This window comes from Salarias fasciatus, chromosome 23 (assembly GCF_902148845.1).
Source record: "Salarias fasciatus chromosome 23, fSalaFa1.1, whole genome shotgun sequence".
NCBI classification, from domain to species: Eukaryota; Metazoa; Chordata; class Actinopteri; order Blenniiformes; family Blenniidae; genus Salarias; species Salarias fasciatus.
The window spans coordinates 30,099,313-30,120,541 of record NC_043766.1 but is presented as its reverse complement, the minus strand read 5'-3'; the positions used below and the strand labels follow the sequence as shown (position 1 = coordinate 30,120,541).

The following is a 21,229-nucleotide window of genomic DNA, read 5'->3' as shown; positions in this document are numbered from 1 at the left end:
AAATAATCTGCAATAATAGAGACAGCTTGAAGTGCTGGATAAATAGCCCTGAGGGCGCGAGTTTCAGCAGTCACTGATGAACGATACAAATGAATGATATCAAACCAACCTGTGCATTGAGACTACCCATTGCTATCTGGTTTAAAACCGCACTGTGAGTTAACACTCTATTTTGGCTGAAATGGGATGAAATGCTACCACTGCTCTCTCGCATGTGCAGAACTATTCACTATGGTTGCGGTGCGCATGGGCAGCAGCAGCAGTTCAGGAAACTTGTGCTTTCCTGTGTTTCCAGAGACGGAGCCGGAACATTTTCAAAAACAGCTCCGTTGGCGTGTAAATGGCGCCTTAAATGAGAAGTGGTGAATTGATTTTGACTTCATGTATCCAGTCTCAAAGCTCTTCATACTTCACTTCCACATTCACACACCAGTGGTGTGGGTTGCTACGGAAAGTGCACAACCTCTTTAAGGAGAAAACTGGGGATCAGTGCCTTGCCCAAGGGCAGTTCGACATGTGAAGAGTCAAACTGGGGATCAGATTACCAACACTGTGACTGGAAGATGGCCCACTCAAACAGATGAGCAATTTAAGCCTCTCACTCATTTGAAGTACTTTTGCCATCTCTGCTCAAAAGTGCATCTAGCAGTAAGACAGATGTTCTTTATGTCTGATTTGTTGGACGCAAAGAAAATGTGAATCACTTTTGTTTCACCCGTCTGAGAATAAGACAGATGCTATTTTTCGGTCTTCTTGCTTTGCCGCTCAGACTGTCCACCTGATTGATGTTTTCAAAGTAGAAAATGGAAAGGCTAAATAATTCTGACACTCTATTTGATTGTGTTGACTGTGCAAATCAAATTTCTGTCAGTGATGTTATGCTCATTTAAAAAGTTAGACATAGTGTGTCTCGTAAGGCAATGACAGTGTGTTTTTCTTTAGATAAGCCATTAAATTTAGGACAGCAGTATTTTGGCTTGATGTGACAACACTCCGACTTAACTCTTTTGATTAAAACATTGTAAATTAGGCTGGTTTTGATTAGTTCAGCACGTTTGCTTGCCATCAATCAAGCTGCTCATGTGTGGGTTGTTTCCTTTTGCTTAATTGTTCATGTCATATTTTGTTGATTAGACAAACACTTCAAATGCCCAATTCACTACAAAGAGTGCATTACATAGTGTTCAACCATTATAATAATATTTGAAAAGTGAACATTTTGGTTTAGTCTGATATTAAATTAATATATTGGGGAAAAATGGCTTCAAAGGTGAGTTTTGGAAAGTCTACATGTACGTTTCACTTAACGTTATAGCCAAGTTAAACTAATCTAGCTACTTAAACACATTACCTTATTGCTATTACATTGTCTTTATTTATACATGGCTGAGCCTTCAAAGGGTGACTGTGGAGTCTACTTAAGGTGACTGCTGGGGGACTTTCCATAAACATAATAGCAATGGAGCAGTGATTTGGCAGCAGTAATTAGCATAAAGTGCCTCTTCATTCTGCAGTCACGACTCACCTGTATATCTTGTATCGGGTGGAGAAGCCTTGCCGGTTCTTCTCCACAAAGTCGATGTACTCTGGAGAGTGGTGAAAGGGCCCTTTATCAGACAAGAGCCAGTCCAGTGGTCCCCCGGGTTTGTCATTGGGGAGGCTCGCTGTCGCTGCTGTTGCCGTCACAGCGATCCGTAAACACACCCAGCAGTGAAGGCTGAGGCTGACGACGCCCCATAGAGCCATCAGTGATGGAGGGAGGGGAGAAGGGATGAGGGTGGTGGTGGAAGTGGTGGCGGTGGGGTGGAGGGTGGGGGTGTAGGAGGTGTTCAGCAGCCAAAAACACTTGTCATTAGCTGGCTCCTCCACTGGGATGACCGGGGGACCTGCATCACTTCAACGACCCCCAAACACCTACAAAGGGAAACAAACACACACAGTCAATGATGGAGACTGATGGAAGCAGTTTGGCAGGAACCATATATATAAAGGGGAGGAAAAAAGAGGTACATTTAAAGCGGCTTTTTTTGTGACAAGAAGATACAGTATAGACACTTTAGAATGTGACATCACTGATGCATGCTGGGACAAAGATTGGTGAAACTATGAATTGAAGGAAACACCAAACTGAATAACTCCAGTTTATCAGTTTTTACCCCGAAGCTGTGCTTTGGTTTTTTGACAGATTTTAGGTCATAAAAAGTATCATAATATATGAAATAAATGAACAAAACCCATACAGTTGTTCATCTTGTAAAAAGCTGTGAATGACTCCAGCTGAGACACCAAATACAGAGACAGAAAATCACACATGCACAGTCATGTTTAGAAAATAGTAGGAGTAGCCAATTAACCAGACACATACACGTTTGGATTCTGAGAAAACCCCCTTAAGGAGAGTTCGCTGTGCCAGGAGAATACACCATGTTTGGGCTTCACAACATCCCAAATATAAAAATTGAAACAAATGAAGTGATGGATATTCAGGATTTACATGTGAGTTGCAGGTGCAGCACAGCCCTACCTGGAGTCACCAGAAAGGACTGAAAGCAAACCATGTTATAAATTCTTCAAGATTATCTGCAGTATTATATTGTCTGTGAATAAAACTCTTTGTGTGTAAGCAGTGTGTATTCCATCCACAAAAATACAAGTACGCATGTGTAAGTGCACGCTGCGTTCATTGAGACTGACCGGAATTTTTTATTTATTTATTTTTTTTTACAAATGAGGCTTCAAGCTCATGAGCCCCACTGCAACAAAATTTCCATATTGAGAACTGACTGGCTGCTGCTGTAGGTAGGCACTGATTAGTGACTGACAGATTGAGGGAGCCGTGACAGTCCGGCGCTGCTAAAGCCAAAGCTAACAATCGGACATCAAAATGAAGGAAAGTCTTTTTCCCAAAAGAACCGCCATAAAGCCTTTCTATTCAAGTGAGCCCTCAGCTTTGACGAGTGAAAGCATATTTTGTCAATCTTATATATCTTATATGCACGTACTTAACGGTGGTGTTGAACTCCGTGTGTAGCCATGACAGCATGATACATGCATGTATTAGCACACGCACACACACACGCCTGGGACTGCGCCCATGACTACGCCTGCCCCACCAAGTATTTTCATATAGAAACACCACTGTTTACCTTTCCTACATATAAAGATATTTTAATGACCAACTTTCATGCATCACTGTTGAAACTCACTGCATCACCAGCTATCACATGCAGTACTTTTCCTTATGTTGAAAATCAGTCCTGACAGACTTCTCGAAGTCCGGTCATTCCACATGAGAATATATTAATGCCCGTCAGGATCTGTTGATTTAAAAAAGTCAAAGATGGAGATCCTGCCAGATGACTGGTGAAAGCGACATCAGTTGAATTAACCACTGGATCATTTTGAACTTTCTCTTAATTACATTTCAAAAAAACATTCTCCCTGAAATTGGCATTTAAGAAAATACAAATACTCAGAACTTCACTTGTTTTGTGATTCATGTCTTCAACAATCATCATTCCATTTTGCAAACTACAAAAGCAAAATTGCAGACAAGAAAAATAATAATACCATCATTACAAGTGCATTAAAACTTAGTTCTAACTTTATTTAAGAGCCCCACATAGATCAGCAGTGTCAAGCATATTTTAATTCCAATTATCCCAATTTTATCTTGATAGGGCTGGAATGGTGAAGTATTAATATTAAAATGTTAATGACCTCTCATTTCAAACTTTAAATAATTTTTATTTGTTGTAGTGCAGAGTACACATGGGAGAGTCTATATTTTTACAAACCCGAACAAATAGGCTAGTAACGAAAATGACATCAGTGTCAACATGAAGCCCATTTAATGAAACATTCTGCTGCAATAGCTGTGAAATGTCCCAAAAACTTCTCCTAAAGCCGTTGTATTATGCATGTTTTTGCAAACTCACCCTGACAGCGTGGCTCTGAGGCCTACGGCTTGTTTGATAGCAGTAAGGTAGTGAGCTTGGGCCAGTTTTGGCCCACGGGCCTTATGTGTGACACGCCTTGACAAAAAAAAAAAAAAATCTCAAAATAGAATAAGTCACTGTCTTCAGGGAAAAACAAATTTATATAAATGATACATCACAGTGGCACATTGCAGTTGTTTCTCTCTCTCTCTCTCTCTCTCTCTCTCTCTCTCTCTCTCTCTCTCTCTCTCTCAAGAAGTGTTTAATGATTTTAATAATCCATCTATTTCCTTTACTCAACAGAAGTAACTTGTGGACTAAATGTGGCCCCAGTCAGCCTTCGCTGTGGCCCCTCTGACCATTTATTAAAATGTCAGAAAAAAAAGGCAATTATTCACATTTTTGCACATCAATTCCAAATCATTCCTTTGATACTGTGATATTAAATGCATTCTTAGTTGACAATAAGAGATGATTGAATAAGACGAAGCCAGAGGTTTTCAGTTGGCTATTAATGTTTGGTTCAGAGTTGCCCATCCCTGCTCTGAACCACTTTATCCACTTATGGTCACACAAACAGCTACAGCCAGTCCAGCTAACTGCAGATGAAGGCAGGTTACACCTGGACGGGTCACCAGTCCATTTACAGGGCAAACACACAATTACTTACACTTAAATTCACACCTACAGAACATTTTAAAAGCACCAATAAATGTCAGACCTATGCTTTCTTGCCCTGGAGTACTTGGGAAAAACCTGTGCAGATTCCACACAGAAAGATCCCCTGCACTCGAAACCGCATACGTAACACTTTTCTTTAAGAGTGTCCACCCCTACGCCACTGTGTAGCCTCCTAATGATCCATTGCATATATTCTGGAGTAGAGATGTTTGTGCAGAACTCAAAAACTTAATATTTACAGGCAAGAAAAAGTTTTTCAGACCTTATTAGTTGTATGAAAACACCAACCCCACTCCTACCCCCACCCCGTTTTTTTTTTTTTTTTTTTTTTTTTTTTTGGTTGGGTTTATCAAAACTAAGAAGTTATCCTATTAACTGCAACTTCATCATTTTAACCTAACAAATAATTGTTCCTCTTCTTTGCATTCCAGAATAAAATCTTACATTATATGGTGGGTGCACAAAAACTTCATTGTAAAAGCCCAACAGTACAATTAGAAGTTGGACCTAGATGGAAATTAAGGAAAAAGAAATGCACTCCTGTGTGGGCCACACACACACACACACACACACACACACACACACACACACACACACACACACACACACACACACACACACACACACACATCACTTGTTGTGATTTATCAGTCTACCTGCTGTTCAGAGAGTTGTCCACAGCTTGTATTAGTCTCTACCATCATTTTGAGTCCTGTCAATCATCTCCCCCACAGCGACACACTTTTTCTTTATTGTGCGCCTGTGTGTGTGTATTTGGTATTGACGTAGGGTGGGTGGCTGGGTGGGTGGGGGGGTTTGAGTCCCATTACAGTATTCTGATGACAATCTGTCAAGTTAACTCAGCCATATGACCATGTGTGGGTGTGTGGGTTTTGAAAAATCACTACTCTTGGATAACACGGACGACAGCTCGGGGATAACACTCAACAGCTGGGGGTGGACAGATGAAACATAACAACCAGGTTTCACATGTGATACCAAAGTGTATGATATCTTCATTCTCAGAAAGTGAGGGACATGAGGGTTAATTATTGATAGATAAGCACACAGGAGGACTTTAATTTAGCCAATCTAATGAGACGAGATGAGCTGGCTCTCGGGAAACTGATTTCAGCCTGACGTCACTGTGGTCTTCACGCCCAGGACTCACGCTTTCTCGACCTCTGTGTGTGCGGATGTGTACTCATTTTATATCTTAGTGTGAATGTATTTGTATTTTTTTTTTTTTGGTTGTAATTTTAATGTCCCACATTTCAACCTTGAAACCTACATTTTAACAGGACAGGTCTGAAATACATTTTGTAAACCTGATGGACAAACCTCAGATAAGATTCAAGTTCTAATGGGCAGCAAATACTAATTCAGTCCTGTTCAGGAATAACACTTTTTTTTTGTATATTCTCATTTTTTGCAATAAATTGCAGAAAGTGGTTCTTTTGATTTGCAGGTTTCTATAGTTAAATAATATAAGTCTCAAATCACTCAAAGGGAGCAAAGGGAAGAAACTGCGTTGATTATACCTACTGAAAAAGACAAACGAGCAACATAGAGACACATCACCCAAACATAATCATCAGCAGTAGAAACATTTTTCAATATAGATCCCATCAACCCAAAAAACATGAGGTTGAGGTCAATTAAAAACACACTTTGGGCTACAACTAATAAAGGTTTAGATAAAATGGGCACAGATATAAAGGATTATCTGTTTCAGATCAGTAACCTGGGAAGACTCTATGCCCACAGATAAAACACACAATGTGATTTATAATGTTTGTGATATGACTGTATTTTCATTGAAGTGGAGATGCCATTTGGCTCAGTGCTCTTATTGTGGTGAGAGACATTTCCTCAGCTGGCCCCGCCACAACTTACATTTGTTAATTTTATTTTAAAGGAGGGGGATTATGCAAAACCCACTTTTTTGAGCTTTGTATAATACTATAGTGTCATTTCCCCATTAAAAACAAGCATTCAGTAAGATTTGAGCAATCCCTGAATCTCCCCCTGGCAGCCATGTTGAGGCTGAAACGCTCTGTTCTGCACAACTCCGCCCATAATGCACAGCTCCACCCATAATGCACAGCTCCGCCCGTAATGTACAGCTCTCCCCATCTCTGACGTAGTCTGCTCGGCTCCTCCTGCACAGCTCGCGCTCCCCCACCCCTCTCAGGGGCGGGGGAAATACACCACAAATCGCTGAGATGGACGCTCTGAGGGGGGCGTGTCACTCCCCAAAATAAATAAATAAATAAAAAATCAATTCCATATTCTCCTTCTTTCCCTCCCACAATATCATCTCACACAAATGAAAAAAAAAAAAAAAAATCACAGTAGAAATAAATTAATTAAAAAGGGGGGATGGGGCTCAGTTGTCGCAATCAGGCAGAGTCACAGACTCATGGTTTAACAAAAGTCTGCAATTCTGTTCAAATGAGTTCAGGGAACCATTATTGAAAGAGAATCTGAGCTTTCCAAGTCTGATGGACAGCAACAGCTCTTTCACCCATTGCTACAATGGCAGATCATCTCGCCAGAGTCAGACTTATTCGCTGTAATGCTTCCTGCTTTGTGGAAGAACATTTAATTTTGTGCTTACGAGGGCTCAGTGCTCCAGCCAAACACTGAATGGCAAAATATTAAAAAAATTAAAAACCCCAGAAATGACCGTTTCAAGACGTAATGCACACAAAACCCTCATTTGAATACTCCGGTGTGCACATCATGACAGTCACGGTGTTATTCTTAGTTGATCGCATGTAAAATGCACGTGGACTGAAAGGGCAATTTATTTTCATGTGCTTCCAATTTACCATGCTTTATGCAGGATCCTAGTAAACCAGGCTCTTTGTCTCTTTGCCGTATATATATATGAACGTATTTATTCTTACCATTGTTTCAGCTTCTTATTTGGGAACAACTGAAAAATAAAAGGATCAGAAGGCCATGCTAACTGTTACGGGGCCAGACATTTGCTAAACAGAAAAATGCAGAAGATGCTTTCCCCACTCAGATCTGCAGTTGCACTTGATCCCTTGTAAAACACAATGTAGCGTACTGGCACAAATGTGCTACGATTCTGCACAGCTCTGCTACAAATAAAACAGAGGCAGGGATAATGTTACCCAATGCTGAAATCTCCACAATTCTCCCTCTGCTGCTTTTGTTGTTGATGCAGTTAAACTGGCAGAGAGCTCAAATTTTTGTTCCCATTCAGGCAGCTCTGAATAGTGCATTCGCAGTGAAACGGCAAGACCTCTGTCTCCGTAGCATTCGTGTTATCGTCTGCCATGTTCTCTGTTTGAGTGCTTTGCTTTTCTGTGTCCATCCCTATTTCTTGAGCAGCCACACTGTGAGCGCAGGCACATTTATTGTGTGCTTTGTCAAAACTTGACATCAGAGTTATGGGTTACTATCTTTAAAAAAAAAGGTTGGTGAACAGTGTACGTTGCTGTGTGATACTGTGTGAAAACATGATTCTGCTGCTTGAAAAAAGGGCCCGACACAAACTATAAATGCAGACGGACGTGTTGGCTGAACCCAGAACTACCTCTAACATCAACTGTGAAAAGACTAAATACATTAAGTCAAATCCTGCCTTAATTTACATGGTGCTTGTTGTGTATACAGTGACCTTGCTCAGAGGGGGCAGCATGAGGAGTGTTACTATTAAAACACAACGCAGAGGTCACATTAAAAGACTCTTTAATCCCATCATCCGACAGGCAGCTGTCCAAAAAGCTGATGCAGGAGAACCACAGCTTTCCCCTGCGCCACACTTCCTCACTTTTTTGTCACTTGTATTTTGTCTTTCCTTCCTCAAAACAACCCACTCTCATCCGACTTTACAATCTTGTACTCAAATTACAGAACAATCTCAACATTGCAAATGCATTGCTGTTGCGATTCATCTCAGAAAAGAGTCAAGTTTTCATGGAAGCACAATGTCTGAGAACAATGTCTGCTGCAGGTGGGCCACTAGTGGGCGCTCTTGTTTGTTTTCCTAATGGATGTACAGGCACACACATCCAGTAATACAACAGTACACCATAAACACGAATGACAAGTGCATGGACAGACAACTGGGTCACATGTCACCCATAAAACCACAAAGTCCCAGGAAAATATGGATTTGGGAGTTATGACACTCTGGAGGAAAACAACTGTTATTTTCTATCTACTCATATATGCGCAGAAGAACTATTTACTGTGCCTGCACAGTTGCAGAATTTCACAAAAGCTGTGTTTTCCCGGATTTCCATGGAAACGGACGTGGCACATTCTCAAAAATATCAACCATGCAAAGTAATTTTTAAAAGGTTACATTTTCAGTGGCTCCGAGCACCGCCGTCATGTGAACAGACACGCCAAACACATACGCCAAACACATTTAAAAAAGTCTTACGTCTTCACTTTTCATGTAAACGAAGCCTCAGTTCCAGTTTTAGATCACATCCGCAGTATCTTACAGACCTTCGGTGATGGGTTTGTCTGTAAACATTTCTTTTTTTCGTTTTTTTTTTTTTTTTTTTTTTTTTTTTGAAAAACAGTTGGTGTAGGCCTGTAATCACATTACCACCCAAACAAAACCATCCAACGAGCCGTAGCTTTCAGCTGCCAGGATAAAAATAATGAAAAAAAAAAAGAAACGAAACAAAAATATCTGGCTTTTTTTTTTCACCTTATGAGAGCATTATATCAAATTTCCACCGTCATGTAAATTTCTTGTTTTCATCACTTGATGGTAAAAATGTTCATCCTGGAGGCAGGGAGCCTTCATGTAATTATTATTTTTTCTTTTTTTAAATCAAATGTTTGATACAACAGGAAGGGATTTTTAATTTGAGGCTGTCGACAAGCAGCAGAGCTCCAGTAGATCCACTCAAAATATGATTTTACACAACGTGGGCCAGCAATACCCCGAGGCTGTTTGGAACCTCTGTATGAAATGAAAGCTCTGTTTGTTCCTGTGAGGTCCTCTCAATGGAATTGTGACGAGATTGCAAATGATGGGGGGGAATAGATTTTCCCACACATGAATATAATGAAGATCTGCGTCCCCTGAATAGGCAAATGCCAAGAATAATATTGGTGAAAGCCGAGATGTGACATTGCGTAGCGTGCGTAGCCCGTTACCGATTCTCCGTGTTTGTTTGAGCTATCAAGTGTCTGTTGTTTTGTAATGTTTTCATAATCGCTTTGCAGATTGTTCAGACGCTGTCAGGCTTACTCTCTGGGCACCAAGGTAATCATAATTTAAGTAGAAGAAAAGAAGAAGAATCTGATAGCATTGGTTTGTTTTTCAGCGTTGGAAACATCTGCTCGGAGGCCCCTCAAGGTTCAAAACATCTCTCTGGAGGGATTGACAGTCAGCTTGTGTACACATGCACAATCACCTTAGCCTTGTCATATGACACCCACTTTTTCCCCCGATATGCTGAAAAGAAAATATGTCACACACGTGCAGGAAAAATGTTTCTTTGAGCATAGGGCAATAACACAGTTTGCAATTTATCTTGGAGATGACACATATGACAGAATCCACTTTTTCATCAGAGAAGACATGTCCGATTGTGGAGGTCCTTTATTTTTTCCCCCCGTGTTTTGTGATTTACAAAGCTAGAGTCAGATGGTAAACGCATTGCTGTATTCAGTCTAAAAAGATACAAGTAAAAACTGTGGGGATCTCACCAATAGTTGTTGAGGAGGAACCTGTGTTTTAACAAAACAATGACACCTTACTGGAGTTCACGCTCATCCTCAGCTCTCAGCCACTATTTTCTTATCATCAAACACAGGTGGCAATATTTCATGGGGACCTGTCACTGACAGAGGGCAGATTGATTGATAGATTGATCACTGTGTCACCACACTTCTGTTTATTCTCACAGATATGATCAGCATATCTGAGCGAGGTACAGCCAGGCAAAGCCAGAGAAACATTAAACTGTACAGGTGTATTATTGACACGGGATCATGGCAGATCCAAGGGGGAAGAACGGATGTCTGTTTGCTACCTCGCACAGCATCAACCCCTAGCTCTTTTCTGTCGCGCCAAGCTGCAGTGTTCATTTTAATACATGGAAAATGAAAATAAATTTGAAAAGCACCAATTATCTTTGGGATCCACCCACAATTCAGCTATAAATTTACTGACACTGTTTCATGACAGGTGCAGTGATTGTAGAAATTAATGGCTTTGTACTATAGTTGTGGCTTCAAAAAATGCAAACTTACTATATGAATAAAATCAGTTTATAGGTTTATTCATACCCACGTATTAATGCAGTCAATACTTAACGAATCGTTTTGCATTACACTGTGTACATGTTTTTCAGTTTGCTGCAATGCTGATCTTCCGAGCGTTCAAGCCAAAGGAGAGGGGGATATAGTCTGTCAATTTATGACAATGAAAGAACAAAGTTGTGTGATTATTTTAATACAAATTGCTTTCAACACCCGTCCTTTGGTTCTTACTGTGTTCTACATGTTTCTGACGCAGCACTTTGTAACACAAATCTTGATAAGTGCGATACAAATAAGTTTTATTATTATCAGAGCGTGATTAGCCAGTAGGGATTTAATGGAGATATGCACGCCCCCCTGCTGGTCTGTGTTTCCCTTTTTCTGCTGAATTTTGAAATTTGAGGTTATGCATACAGTTTAATCAGAGATGAGCTGAGCTGTCACCGCTCATGCATCGAGAATGAAACTCACAAAGTAAACTCACTCTGGAAAACTTTCTCATCTCAACCTGCAACATTCCCTTTCCTCATAAACTCTTGTCTTCATCATCAGCAGTGATAAATTGATAATGTTTAATGAAAAGAAATTAGGAATTTCACAAATATGATTACTTGTCTGATGAAGATAATTTGATACCGGTTTGAAAAAAAAATATTCCTCAAATCAAAGGTGAGTCGACCACAGATACACAACACAATCAAACCACAGAAACAGCTGTGTTCTGTGTATCAAAGCCAATATGTGCATGATAATGTGATGAAAGGATGGCATTCATGTCATTTTGTATATGTATATTTACATGAAATATGGATTTATTTATTTTATTTACTGTGAGTGCATGCATGTGTGTGTGTGTACATATTTGCTCAGGCTGTTACATGTATTTATAGTTAATTGCTATTTAAAAAAACAAAATATAATGAATTATTTGCAATCTGAATATAGCAACACTAAATAAACTCCTTTAAAACAATTTCTTTTAGCTCATCTTGGAAGCCATTCTATAAATCCACTGCAATTTCCGGATTGCTATAAAGTCAATATTTCAACTGAAAATATTGTTTTTAATACTGTAGGAGGAAACACGACACATGCATGGTAATAACATGCAAACACCACACAGAAACCAACCAGGACACTAACTGAGTGAGCTGAGAGAGCTAACCGCTAAACAACACAAAAATGCACAGTTTATTATATTTTGTGTCGATAGTTTAATTCTGACATGTCTTCTTTTTATTTCTCACATCCGTGAGAAACAAGGCCTTTGTTTGTCTTTATGCATTTATAATGAAAAAGGAAGGAGATGATTAAAATTTTCTGAAATTTTTCAAGTCATCCTGCATTTGAAAGTTGTTATCAATAGCCTTGAGGGTAATACACACTCAGTCATTTGATAAAACACACTGTATAATAGAAACCATGAATGCAGTCATTCTTGAAAATATCTGATACTTAGTTTGCAAGCATCTGATTGATTCACACACTTCTCGAGCTAAATTAACAAAATTGCCAGTGTTGCCACTTTGAGTTAATAACTCGATTGATTTTGATCAAAGAGAACATCCTCAACAGCTCATTTATTAGCCTCTTTTACCCGTCTGCTACATTTCTAATGATTACAGTCATCTGTCTCCTAAAGATGTTGCTGCACATCTTTCGGGCTGCACTGCAACACCTCCAGTAAGTTTGTGTAACATCCAGAATTACACATTTCCCCCAGAGATATTGGCTGGCCTGGCTACCGACTGCAATGCTGGATCCTGACTCTCACCCTGTCTTCTGGAGGACACAGTAAGCTTGATGAGATGTGGGAACTCTCAAGACTAATCTTTCTTGAGAATTTCAGCAGCCGTTTTCATTTGAGACGGGGACAAAACAGAGCATTCAGCCCCTAAACATCTGCTCGCCCATTGCAGGATGCCAGAGCTGCAATGGTCACCTACCTGAACTATGTGTGTGCATGTGTGTGTGTATGTGTGTGTGTGTGTGTGTGTCACTCCATCAATGTGTGTTGTGTTTTTTTCAGATGTTGCCAGGTACGCATGACTGGAACACTGGCTGCAGCAGATCCTCACTGTTGGCACAGCAAATATGTAGATGGTGACTGTCTCTTTTTTGTGATTTCTCAGACTTTGAACATGAAAAACAATGGTGGAAAAAATGATGGGAAGGCATGTGTGTGTGTGTGTGTGTGTGTGTGTGTGTGTGTGTGTGTGTGTGTGTGTGTGTGTGTCAGGGGTGTAGATTAAAACATTTCATTAGGATTTCTTCAACGGGATCCACTTTGTAACATGTCTGCGAGCCAACCCTAAAACCATCCTCAAAGTCGGGAAACAGGAACTGATAAACTTTACATCTTTTCCTCCGTGCTGACTAATGAGGTTTTTGGCCTTAATTAACCCAGTTATCTTCTCTCCTACAACTGTCAACAATACCTCTCATACTACCGCCGGGGGTAGAAACACAGCCTTTGTGAAATTATAATACGACTGCCAGTTGCACTCATCCGGCTGTCTTACAAACAAATACAAAGGATGAGCTCCCATGGTGTCCTGGGAGGAAGACATCAAAGACAACAAAAAATGTCACAATGAAAGCTCTCACATGCACTTGTGATGAACACACACATTTTTACAGATCTTCAAACATGCATTTAGAAGTGTTAGACATCAAAACTCAAAGTAATAATACATGAACGCCAGAGAGTTGGCAGCTCTGGGGAGGGTCAAATGAACATGTGAGCAGAAGAGACGTGTTCAGGTGCAGGTTTTTTTTTTTTTTCCCTTTTCTCTTTTTAATCTGCAATGTCAGTCTAGTATGCAGGATACCGCTGTATTAACTTTTTTGCTTGTGGATCTTATTAACTGAATTAATATTAATAGCTACAAAATATTCTATGTGATAATATTCAGTGATAAGATAGATAGATAGATAGATAGATAGATAGATAGATAGATAGATAGATAGATAGATCTCAAGGCAGAAATGCCTGCAGTTTGAGACCCCATTAGCACAATGTTTTCAAGTAAAGACAGAAAACTTTCCTTGCATTTAGGGTGTCCGTTTACAAAACATCGGTACTTGGAGTCATTGCAACTTTTCAAAATCGCTCTGACTCAGTGGAAATAGTGACAAATGCAACTTTTCTGAAACATGCTGCTGTTAATGTTTAAAGCATGTTGTATGTGTGGATGTGTGCACTTCCATCACCAACAGTGTCAACTTGTGGCGTGGCATTCTAATAACACTGTTTTCAGCATTTGTGACATTTCTGTGCAAATGGACATTGATTTCCAAACACAAACCTTTTTTTGAAATGAAAATGCTAAAACAGTACATTGTCACTTGGAGTTCGTGCTTAACTAGGATCTTAATATGTGGTGCTTGCATGTTCTTCCTCTGATTTGAGTTCTTCCCCAATCAAAACACCAGCAGCTTATTTGAATGCCAAAAACAGAAGTTAGACAAATACATTTTCGTTCAAAGTTAGTTGGGATCAGCTCCAGTTCTCTGCAACCGAAACTTTCAAACTAATTGTGCATTTATGTCTGATGTCTGAAGTGGGAAAAATAAAGTATCCAGCTTGAATTTCAGAGAGTGATAGTCTGTGATCATTAAACTGGCGTTAAGTAATGGTTGTAAAATTACAGGCACATTTCAGCAAGCGATGCCGTGTGCTGGCAATCTGTTTTCTCAGCATGGTCGTCACTGTTCTGACAGTCACAACACAACAAAGACTCTTTTGTGCTCCATATGAGATGAAGGCGTCTGATCAGCACTGGACTCAGGCGGCAGATAAACTAATAAACCGGCCGGTGTCGTTGGCACAAATGTGGGGCTTAATGGTGACACAGCATATTCTGCTTAAAAAGCATGCAAAATCTGTCTTCACTCGAAAAAGAAACAATCCAGTTTTAACTGTATATGACTATTTACACAATGAGACAGTAGCTTATTAAAGCAGGGGAAATCCACAGCCGACATCTTGGAGAAAAGCGAGGAAACAGATCAGCCTGACAAATCCTTCCTAACCACAAAAGCAGGGTGAAAGATTTGGCTCAAGAAAGTAATAAACTGATAAGAAAAACAAGCAAAGCTCTTCATTTATTCCAGTCATAATTCATTATGAAAGAGGGACAGCAGTGCGCCCAGTCACTTCAGTCCATGACAATCAAGTTTTACATAAAATGAATAATGAAAAAAAAAAAAAAAACGATCCAACCAAAATCTTCTTCTAAAAGGACAAAGTTCATTCACTTTCTATCCATAACGGTTCCAGCTCACTGCTACTGTGACTCATTTCTTTTGACTTTCGACCAGTATAAATAAGGGTTTATCCTCTAATATCACCCCAACAAATCACAGCCTGTGTGTACATATCTGAAAAAAAAAAAAAAAACCTCCAAGTAATCACTGAAGGAGTGCAATAAATAGAAAAATAAATAAATAAATAAATACTCAGGAGCATTTTTTTGGCAGGAGGGGCTCCACCGATATATCACTGTAGCTGTGTTTCAAGCGGAGGGATTTTCCCCAGGTACTACAGACCATCGCAGGAACTTTGTTCCAGCTGTCTAAATTTAGTTCTAAGGTTATTTTGAAAAAAGTCCCCGGTCGGGAAGTGTTGCTGTAGAAAAGCTTCAGAAACTTTGGGGTTGTTGTCTGGAGTCTTAAAGATATCTAATTGGAGTCCTACTCGCCACATTGTACAGCAAACTCCGTATTCTAGTATTCCTGCTGTTTTGGATCCACCTCGCTCACCTCAGCTCAATGCACGAGTGTAGAATCATGCGATAAAATACCGTGAAAAAAACGGGACGAGTTTAACCTCCTCTATGTCCACAGTCGGTTACACCAGGACACATTCATCACTTTTTCATACATCTGTCTGATGATGCAGGAAATGGTAGCACTGAGCACAGGGAACCTTTCCAGTTCCGTGAAGAGGTCATTTTGGCAACAACATTTTAGAAATGTTTTAATGTTTGTTATTATACAGCTAAAAATGAAACAGCGACGATATATTAAAGTGAACATTAGTTGTTTTCAGTGTTGTGTGCATTTGCGTGTGTGCATCAGAGGTGGAAGTAACAAGTACCCACATTACTGGAGTAATTTACTTGTTATTGTGTAAAATCTATTCTTCACAAGTAATCCATTTAGACCATGTAATCTACTTTTCTCCTTTTAACATCTGTGGACGCAAACATTTTTAATCAATATCTAGTTGTTTTTATCTACATTGTTTGAGCAAATACACTCATTTTTGAACAAAAAAGTATCTGTGCTTACAAAACAAATAGCCATGGTGTAATTCTTCATACACTTTGTCTGACAAATGTGCTTTCAACACAGGTACATTAAATCAAATGCCTAATAATACCAAAGCAAAACTAATGCAGTCTCCATTGAGCAGTTTCTTTTGGAATAACAATTAAAATCTTTCGTATCTCTTTGGTGTATGGGTGTGTGTAGATTTAAGCATTTTAAAGCCAAATATGCCTATTTCAATCCCTGAGATGTATTGTAAATCACTTTAATCCAGTCTACATAAACTTCTATTTGAAAGCAAACAGGGGAAACGTCAACTTAATGATTGTTACTCAGACTGTAAACTTCTCACTTTCATGAGTTTATATGGCTGCATATCACTGAGTGCCTGAGAACATATACGGAGAGAAGCTTCAATAAATCACAGTAAAACACAAATAGACCTCTTCCTCTGGTGGCCTTGTGCAAACCAGGACAAAGGTTGCTCTTAAATTAAAGAGACAGATTCTTGTTTCACTCTTCTCCCTGTTTTTTTTTTTTTTTTTTCATTTTTCAGTCATTTTCAATGCCATTCTGTTGTTTTGTTTTTTACTGCAACACTGGCTACTCAAATATCCACAGAAAGAATAAATGAGGCATTATTTTCTACAATTTCAACTTTCCTCACTCCCACTTTAGAAGCGCCTGGCTGGATAAAAATACAAATACAGCCTCCACGTTCATTTGAAGTGTCACTATAGGATGCGGGTAATATTAGGGGAAAACACGCTCTCTCTCTCTCTCTCTCTCTCTCTCTCTCTCTCACTCTCTCTCTCTGAATATCCATCTATCTGTGTATATGTATATATATATATATATATATATATATATATATATATATATATATATATATATATATATATATAAATTGCTATAGAACAGTTTAAGGCAGGTGCGGAAAAAGAAAAACTGACTTATCGACCATGAAATAACCTCAGCTGGGTGTCTGACTGGCTCTAAATTCTGCGTGTAGTCATTAAGAACTATCCAAGACATAAAGAAGAGCAACAGGGTCTGATGTCAACCCCATGGAGTCAGTCTGGCTTTGCAAAAACAGAACAGTAAAATATGGTCGGGCGCTTGTACACGGAAGATTTCTCATTTCAACACAGTATTCATAATCTCCTGAAGTTCCTACTTGAGTTACTCCAAGACAAACTAATACTGAGTTCAAGTGTACTGGGATGAATTGATGCTTCCGTGGAGGAAAATGGTCACACCAAGTCCCTGATTTACTGTTGTGGAATATAATGTATGGAATGTACAGTATGTACAGAAAAAGAAACGCTTTTATAATAGGAGACATTCCTTCATCAACTCCAGTTCACACAACCACCCAAAAACACCCACACACACTCTCACGCATACACTCTGGTGCCTGAGAAATGTGCACAATACTGTAAAGTGGCATGCAAATTTAATAATTATGGTGTAATTAAAGCAACATAAGATCATACCTTGTTTTATTTTAATAATCTTTCTAGTTACTGGTGCTTTGAAGCATAATTTTTTTTCTTTTCTTTTTTTTTGTAACAATACAGAGAATTTGAGCATATTTTCAAGATATTTATGACAATGAAGGAAATTTCAGCACGAAGAGGCTCAGGTCTGTCTATTGTGAGCTTCAACAAAACATGCTCAGCCTGAACATTCAATTACCACTCGCCTCAGAGAGATTTTGCCTTAATACCCCCGTCAGTCTTAATCTGAGACTTTTTAGTGTCCAAGTCAGTCTGAAATCCCTCAGTGAGACTGTTTTCTTCCCGTCTTTCTTGTGGTTTTTCTTTCCTCTCACTTTTCTGCTCTGTCTGCTGCTACATTTTTTTTTTCAATAATTTGAGATTCCAAGTAAAACTTGTCCGCTTGCTCATTATCATAAAATAATGGGCTCAGGATATGAAGTACATCTCAGTCAAAACTTGACCTCGAAATACCAACAAAACCTGCTCTGTCAGTCGTTTCTTTAAGTCCTTTCATCCTTCTCATTTCTTTCTTTCTCGTCATTATCTTTCAATTTTATACTTTTTTTTATTGCCTCCCTGTCCCACTGACTCCACCAAGCAAAAACCAATTATGATCAAATAGGCTGCAGTGGTCTTTCACTCAGTGTGGCTTCCTAATCATTAAGTTAGACACTTGTTAGCACTCCACACATCCATCCGTCTACTCAAAAATAACTAATCATTTTGCATAGCTGCATTTACACCCAGGAGTCTTTCATTCAGTTTCGGCGTGCCTACAGGAGCTGTTGAGGGGGAAGCAGATTTATTTATTTTTTTTATTATTTATTTGTTTGTTTCCTTTTTCCTTTCTCTCCTTTCTCCTCAGCCATCGCACCACGGAGTAACTCTGCATCCAGTCCTATCATCCACCCCACGTTAAACTGTAAGAACAAGGAGCCCTCTCAGGCATGCGATTTCTCCTGTTAGCAGTGGGATGGAAGTCTAAAGACGCTACCCTGCTCAGTCACAGTTGCCCTAAAAGAGTTTTTTTTTTTCAAGTTTTGTGCCCTCTCAAGTACATGCCAAATTGCTGCACCTTAACAAACAAGCAAGTTTCACAGTAGCTTTGACAGAAGTAAACATTAAACAGAAAAAAAAAACAAAAACAAAAAAAAAACCATCATAACATTAGGAACTTTAAGGAAAAGTCTGTGAAGAAAACATGATGAGCTGTTCACATCTTCCAGGTGACTGATACAAAGTGAAAAAAAAATCTCCCTCTTCATAGGAGGAGACAGTGTGCCTTTCAGGCCTGGACACGGTTGGGTTCACCAGTCTCGCAGGATAGATGAGGACACTGCTGAACAGTGGCCCTGTTGTGGCCCTATAAACAGTTGGAGGCTTTGGCACCTCTGCCTAACACTGGCAAGTGGCAATGAGAATTACAGCAGAGATTCACAGCTTTTTTTTCCTACCATGAAGCTCAGCTACTAACAGCTCTCATGCCAGTGCAGATGCTTTTTTCTTTTCCTTATTTTCAGTGTTAAATACAGATTTAATGTAAAGTCAATTTTCGAATACAGAAAAGAACACCTATGCCAAGATGCCCTTGAGCCAGTACGACTGCATTTAAACTGTTATTTGTTTTCTTCGAGGGCATCTGGCTCATTATCACCGCCTCCACTGATGATGGCATAAGGCTGCCCTGACTCATGTCCCTTTTTTGAGGGTGACGCTTGAGGGTGAAATGTATAATTATGAAATCAGTGAGACTTTTGCCCCCTCCTGCTTCTTTTCCACCACCCTCACAGCAAGCTGGGCTGTTTTTTTTTTTTTTGTTTTTTTTTTTTTTTTGCCTCGCTAGCGCTTGGCATACCATGCTCAGTGCACACATCAGTGTGAGAGATCTGATCTTCCACAGGCGAGAATGCCAATACACCCAGAGGAATATAGATTAGAGATGTTTTTTTGTAAAGGCAGATAAAAGGCAGCAGTGTGGGTGAGGGAGAAGTGGGAAGGAGATGGGGAGTGAGAGAGGAGACAGATGAGTCTGATTGTGTTCGTGTATATTGACAAGGCATGAAAAGCAATATTGTGTATGCTCTCCTGAAGGCACTAGTAGATTCAGCGGTGTGTGTGTGTGTGTGTGTGTGTGTGTGTGTGTGTGTGTGTGTGTGTGTGTGTGTGTGTGTGTGTGTGTGTGTGTGTGTGTGTGTGTGAGCCTGTAGTCATGCAGTTTCTGCATGCATTGTGATCAAGCCTCTGAAAGGATTTCACAGATGTCACAGCACAGCAGATTTCAAAGTGCTTTTCAAGAGAAATACAAGTTCTGCAGGAAACGTCAGGAAAACACATCCACAGGTATGCAATTAAATTATTGTTTTATCTAATTGTTAGTCAAATGAATCCGGGAGTTAAAAAGACATACAATAACTCACCAGGGTTTAAAACAGCAGACAAAGTTTAACTCAGTATTTCCCATTCTCCACTTGAATCTGGATGGTTTTCAACTGCTGAAATTGTAGAGAAACTCATTTCACAGTTTGTCGTGGTTCAGTAGGAACTCTGCAAGAGAGTGGAAAAAACAGCACTCAAAAAGAAAAAAAAACGAAGAAAAAATCACTAGTACACACTCAGGGATCCGCAAAAAAGAGGTAAAAGTGATTGGTGAGGAAGGCTGCTCCGGACAAATCCGATGCACGGTTCTACACCAGTGAGAAACTTTGAGGGAGCGCGAGCGAGCGGTCGGGGTGCGCTCGCGGTGACAGTCGGCTTATCCCGGAGTAATTCAACGTTCCTAGAAGCACGGGCTTTGACCTTTCTAGGGGATAATGACTTTAGAAAATGAAATCATCCAGCAGGAGATGTAGTCAAGAGGAGAGGCGAGGAGGAGGAGGAGGAGGAGGAGGAGGTGGTGGACTCAAGAAGCGCAAAGGAGCGGACGATTTGGAATCTAAAAAAAAAAAAAAAATTAAAAAAAAAAGAAGGAAAGAAAAGAAACACCCGCCCTGGTGCTTTACTTCAGAAATCGTGGGGGTCCAGAGATGGCACAGATGCGGCGGAATGCAGGTGCCGGTGACCGTGGACAGACGCCTCGGCGATGGCTGTTAAATATCCCGTTGCGATTTGAGCCCCGGCGCTGTTTTCTCCTACTTGACCCGCCTACTCCGCATCGCAGTGTGCGTGTGTGTGCGCGTCGGAGCGCAGCATCCAGCTCGTGTAGAAACTGGAGGCAGGCGCACGGCAGATAACAGGCATGGGCGCCTCGGCTCTCCCCCTCTGTGCCCCTCTCTCACTTTAGTCACATGTTTAAGACACAAGTAGCCCTCTGTAATAGCTGCCAAAGGAGGGTGGACTAAGGTAGCCGACGTGGAGAGAATAATAACAGGCGTTTTGTTAACAGTCAGCCGCTCTACTCCTCACTTTAAATGAAAAGCATTGGTGTGCACTAAGCGAAATGACATTCTTGTCATTAACTTTACGCCCTAATGTAGCTCGTTTAATGCTGCAGTTATTTATAAAGGCATGAGCTGTGGAAGCTGTGGAAGTAATTGAATATCCCCCATAACTGCCTTGCTGGTCCACTCC

At 40.1% G+C, this 21,229-nt stretch overlaps 1 protein-coding gene across 1 annotated transcript in view; it reads right to left on the bottom strand.

Moving 5' to 3' along the window:
- LOC115381578 (BMP/retinoic acid-inducible neural-specific protein 3-like) overlaps nt 1–20,607 on the bottom strand; it is a 77,047-nt gene extending 56,440 nt beyond the window's left edge. Inside the window, exons 1-2 of the mRNA XM_030083063.1 lie at nt 20,080–20,607; nt 1,526–1,914 (exon numbers count right to left, since the gene is read on the bottom strand). Of these exons, the coding sequence (XP_029938923.1) occupies nt 1,526–1,746 (221 nt within the window). The 5' untranslated portion in view covers nt 1,747–1,914; nt 20,080–20,607. The remainder of the gene's footprint in view (nt 1–1,525; nt 1,915–20,079) is intronic.
- Nucleotides 20,608–21,229: the final 622 nt, after the last annotated feature.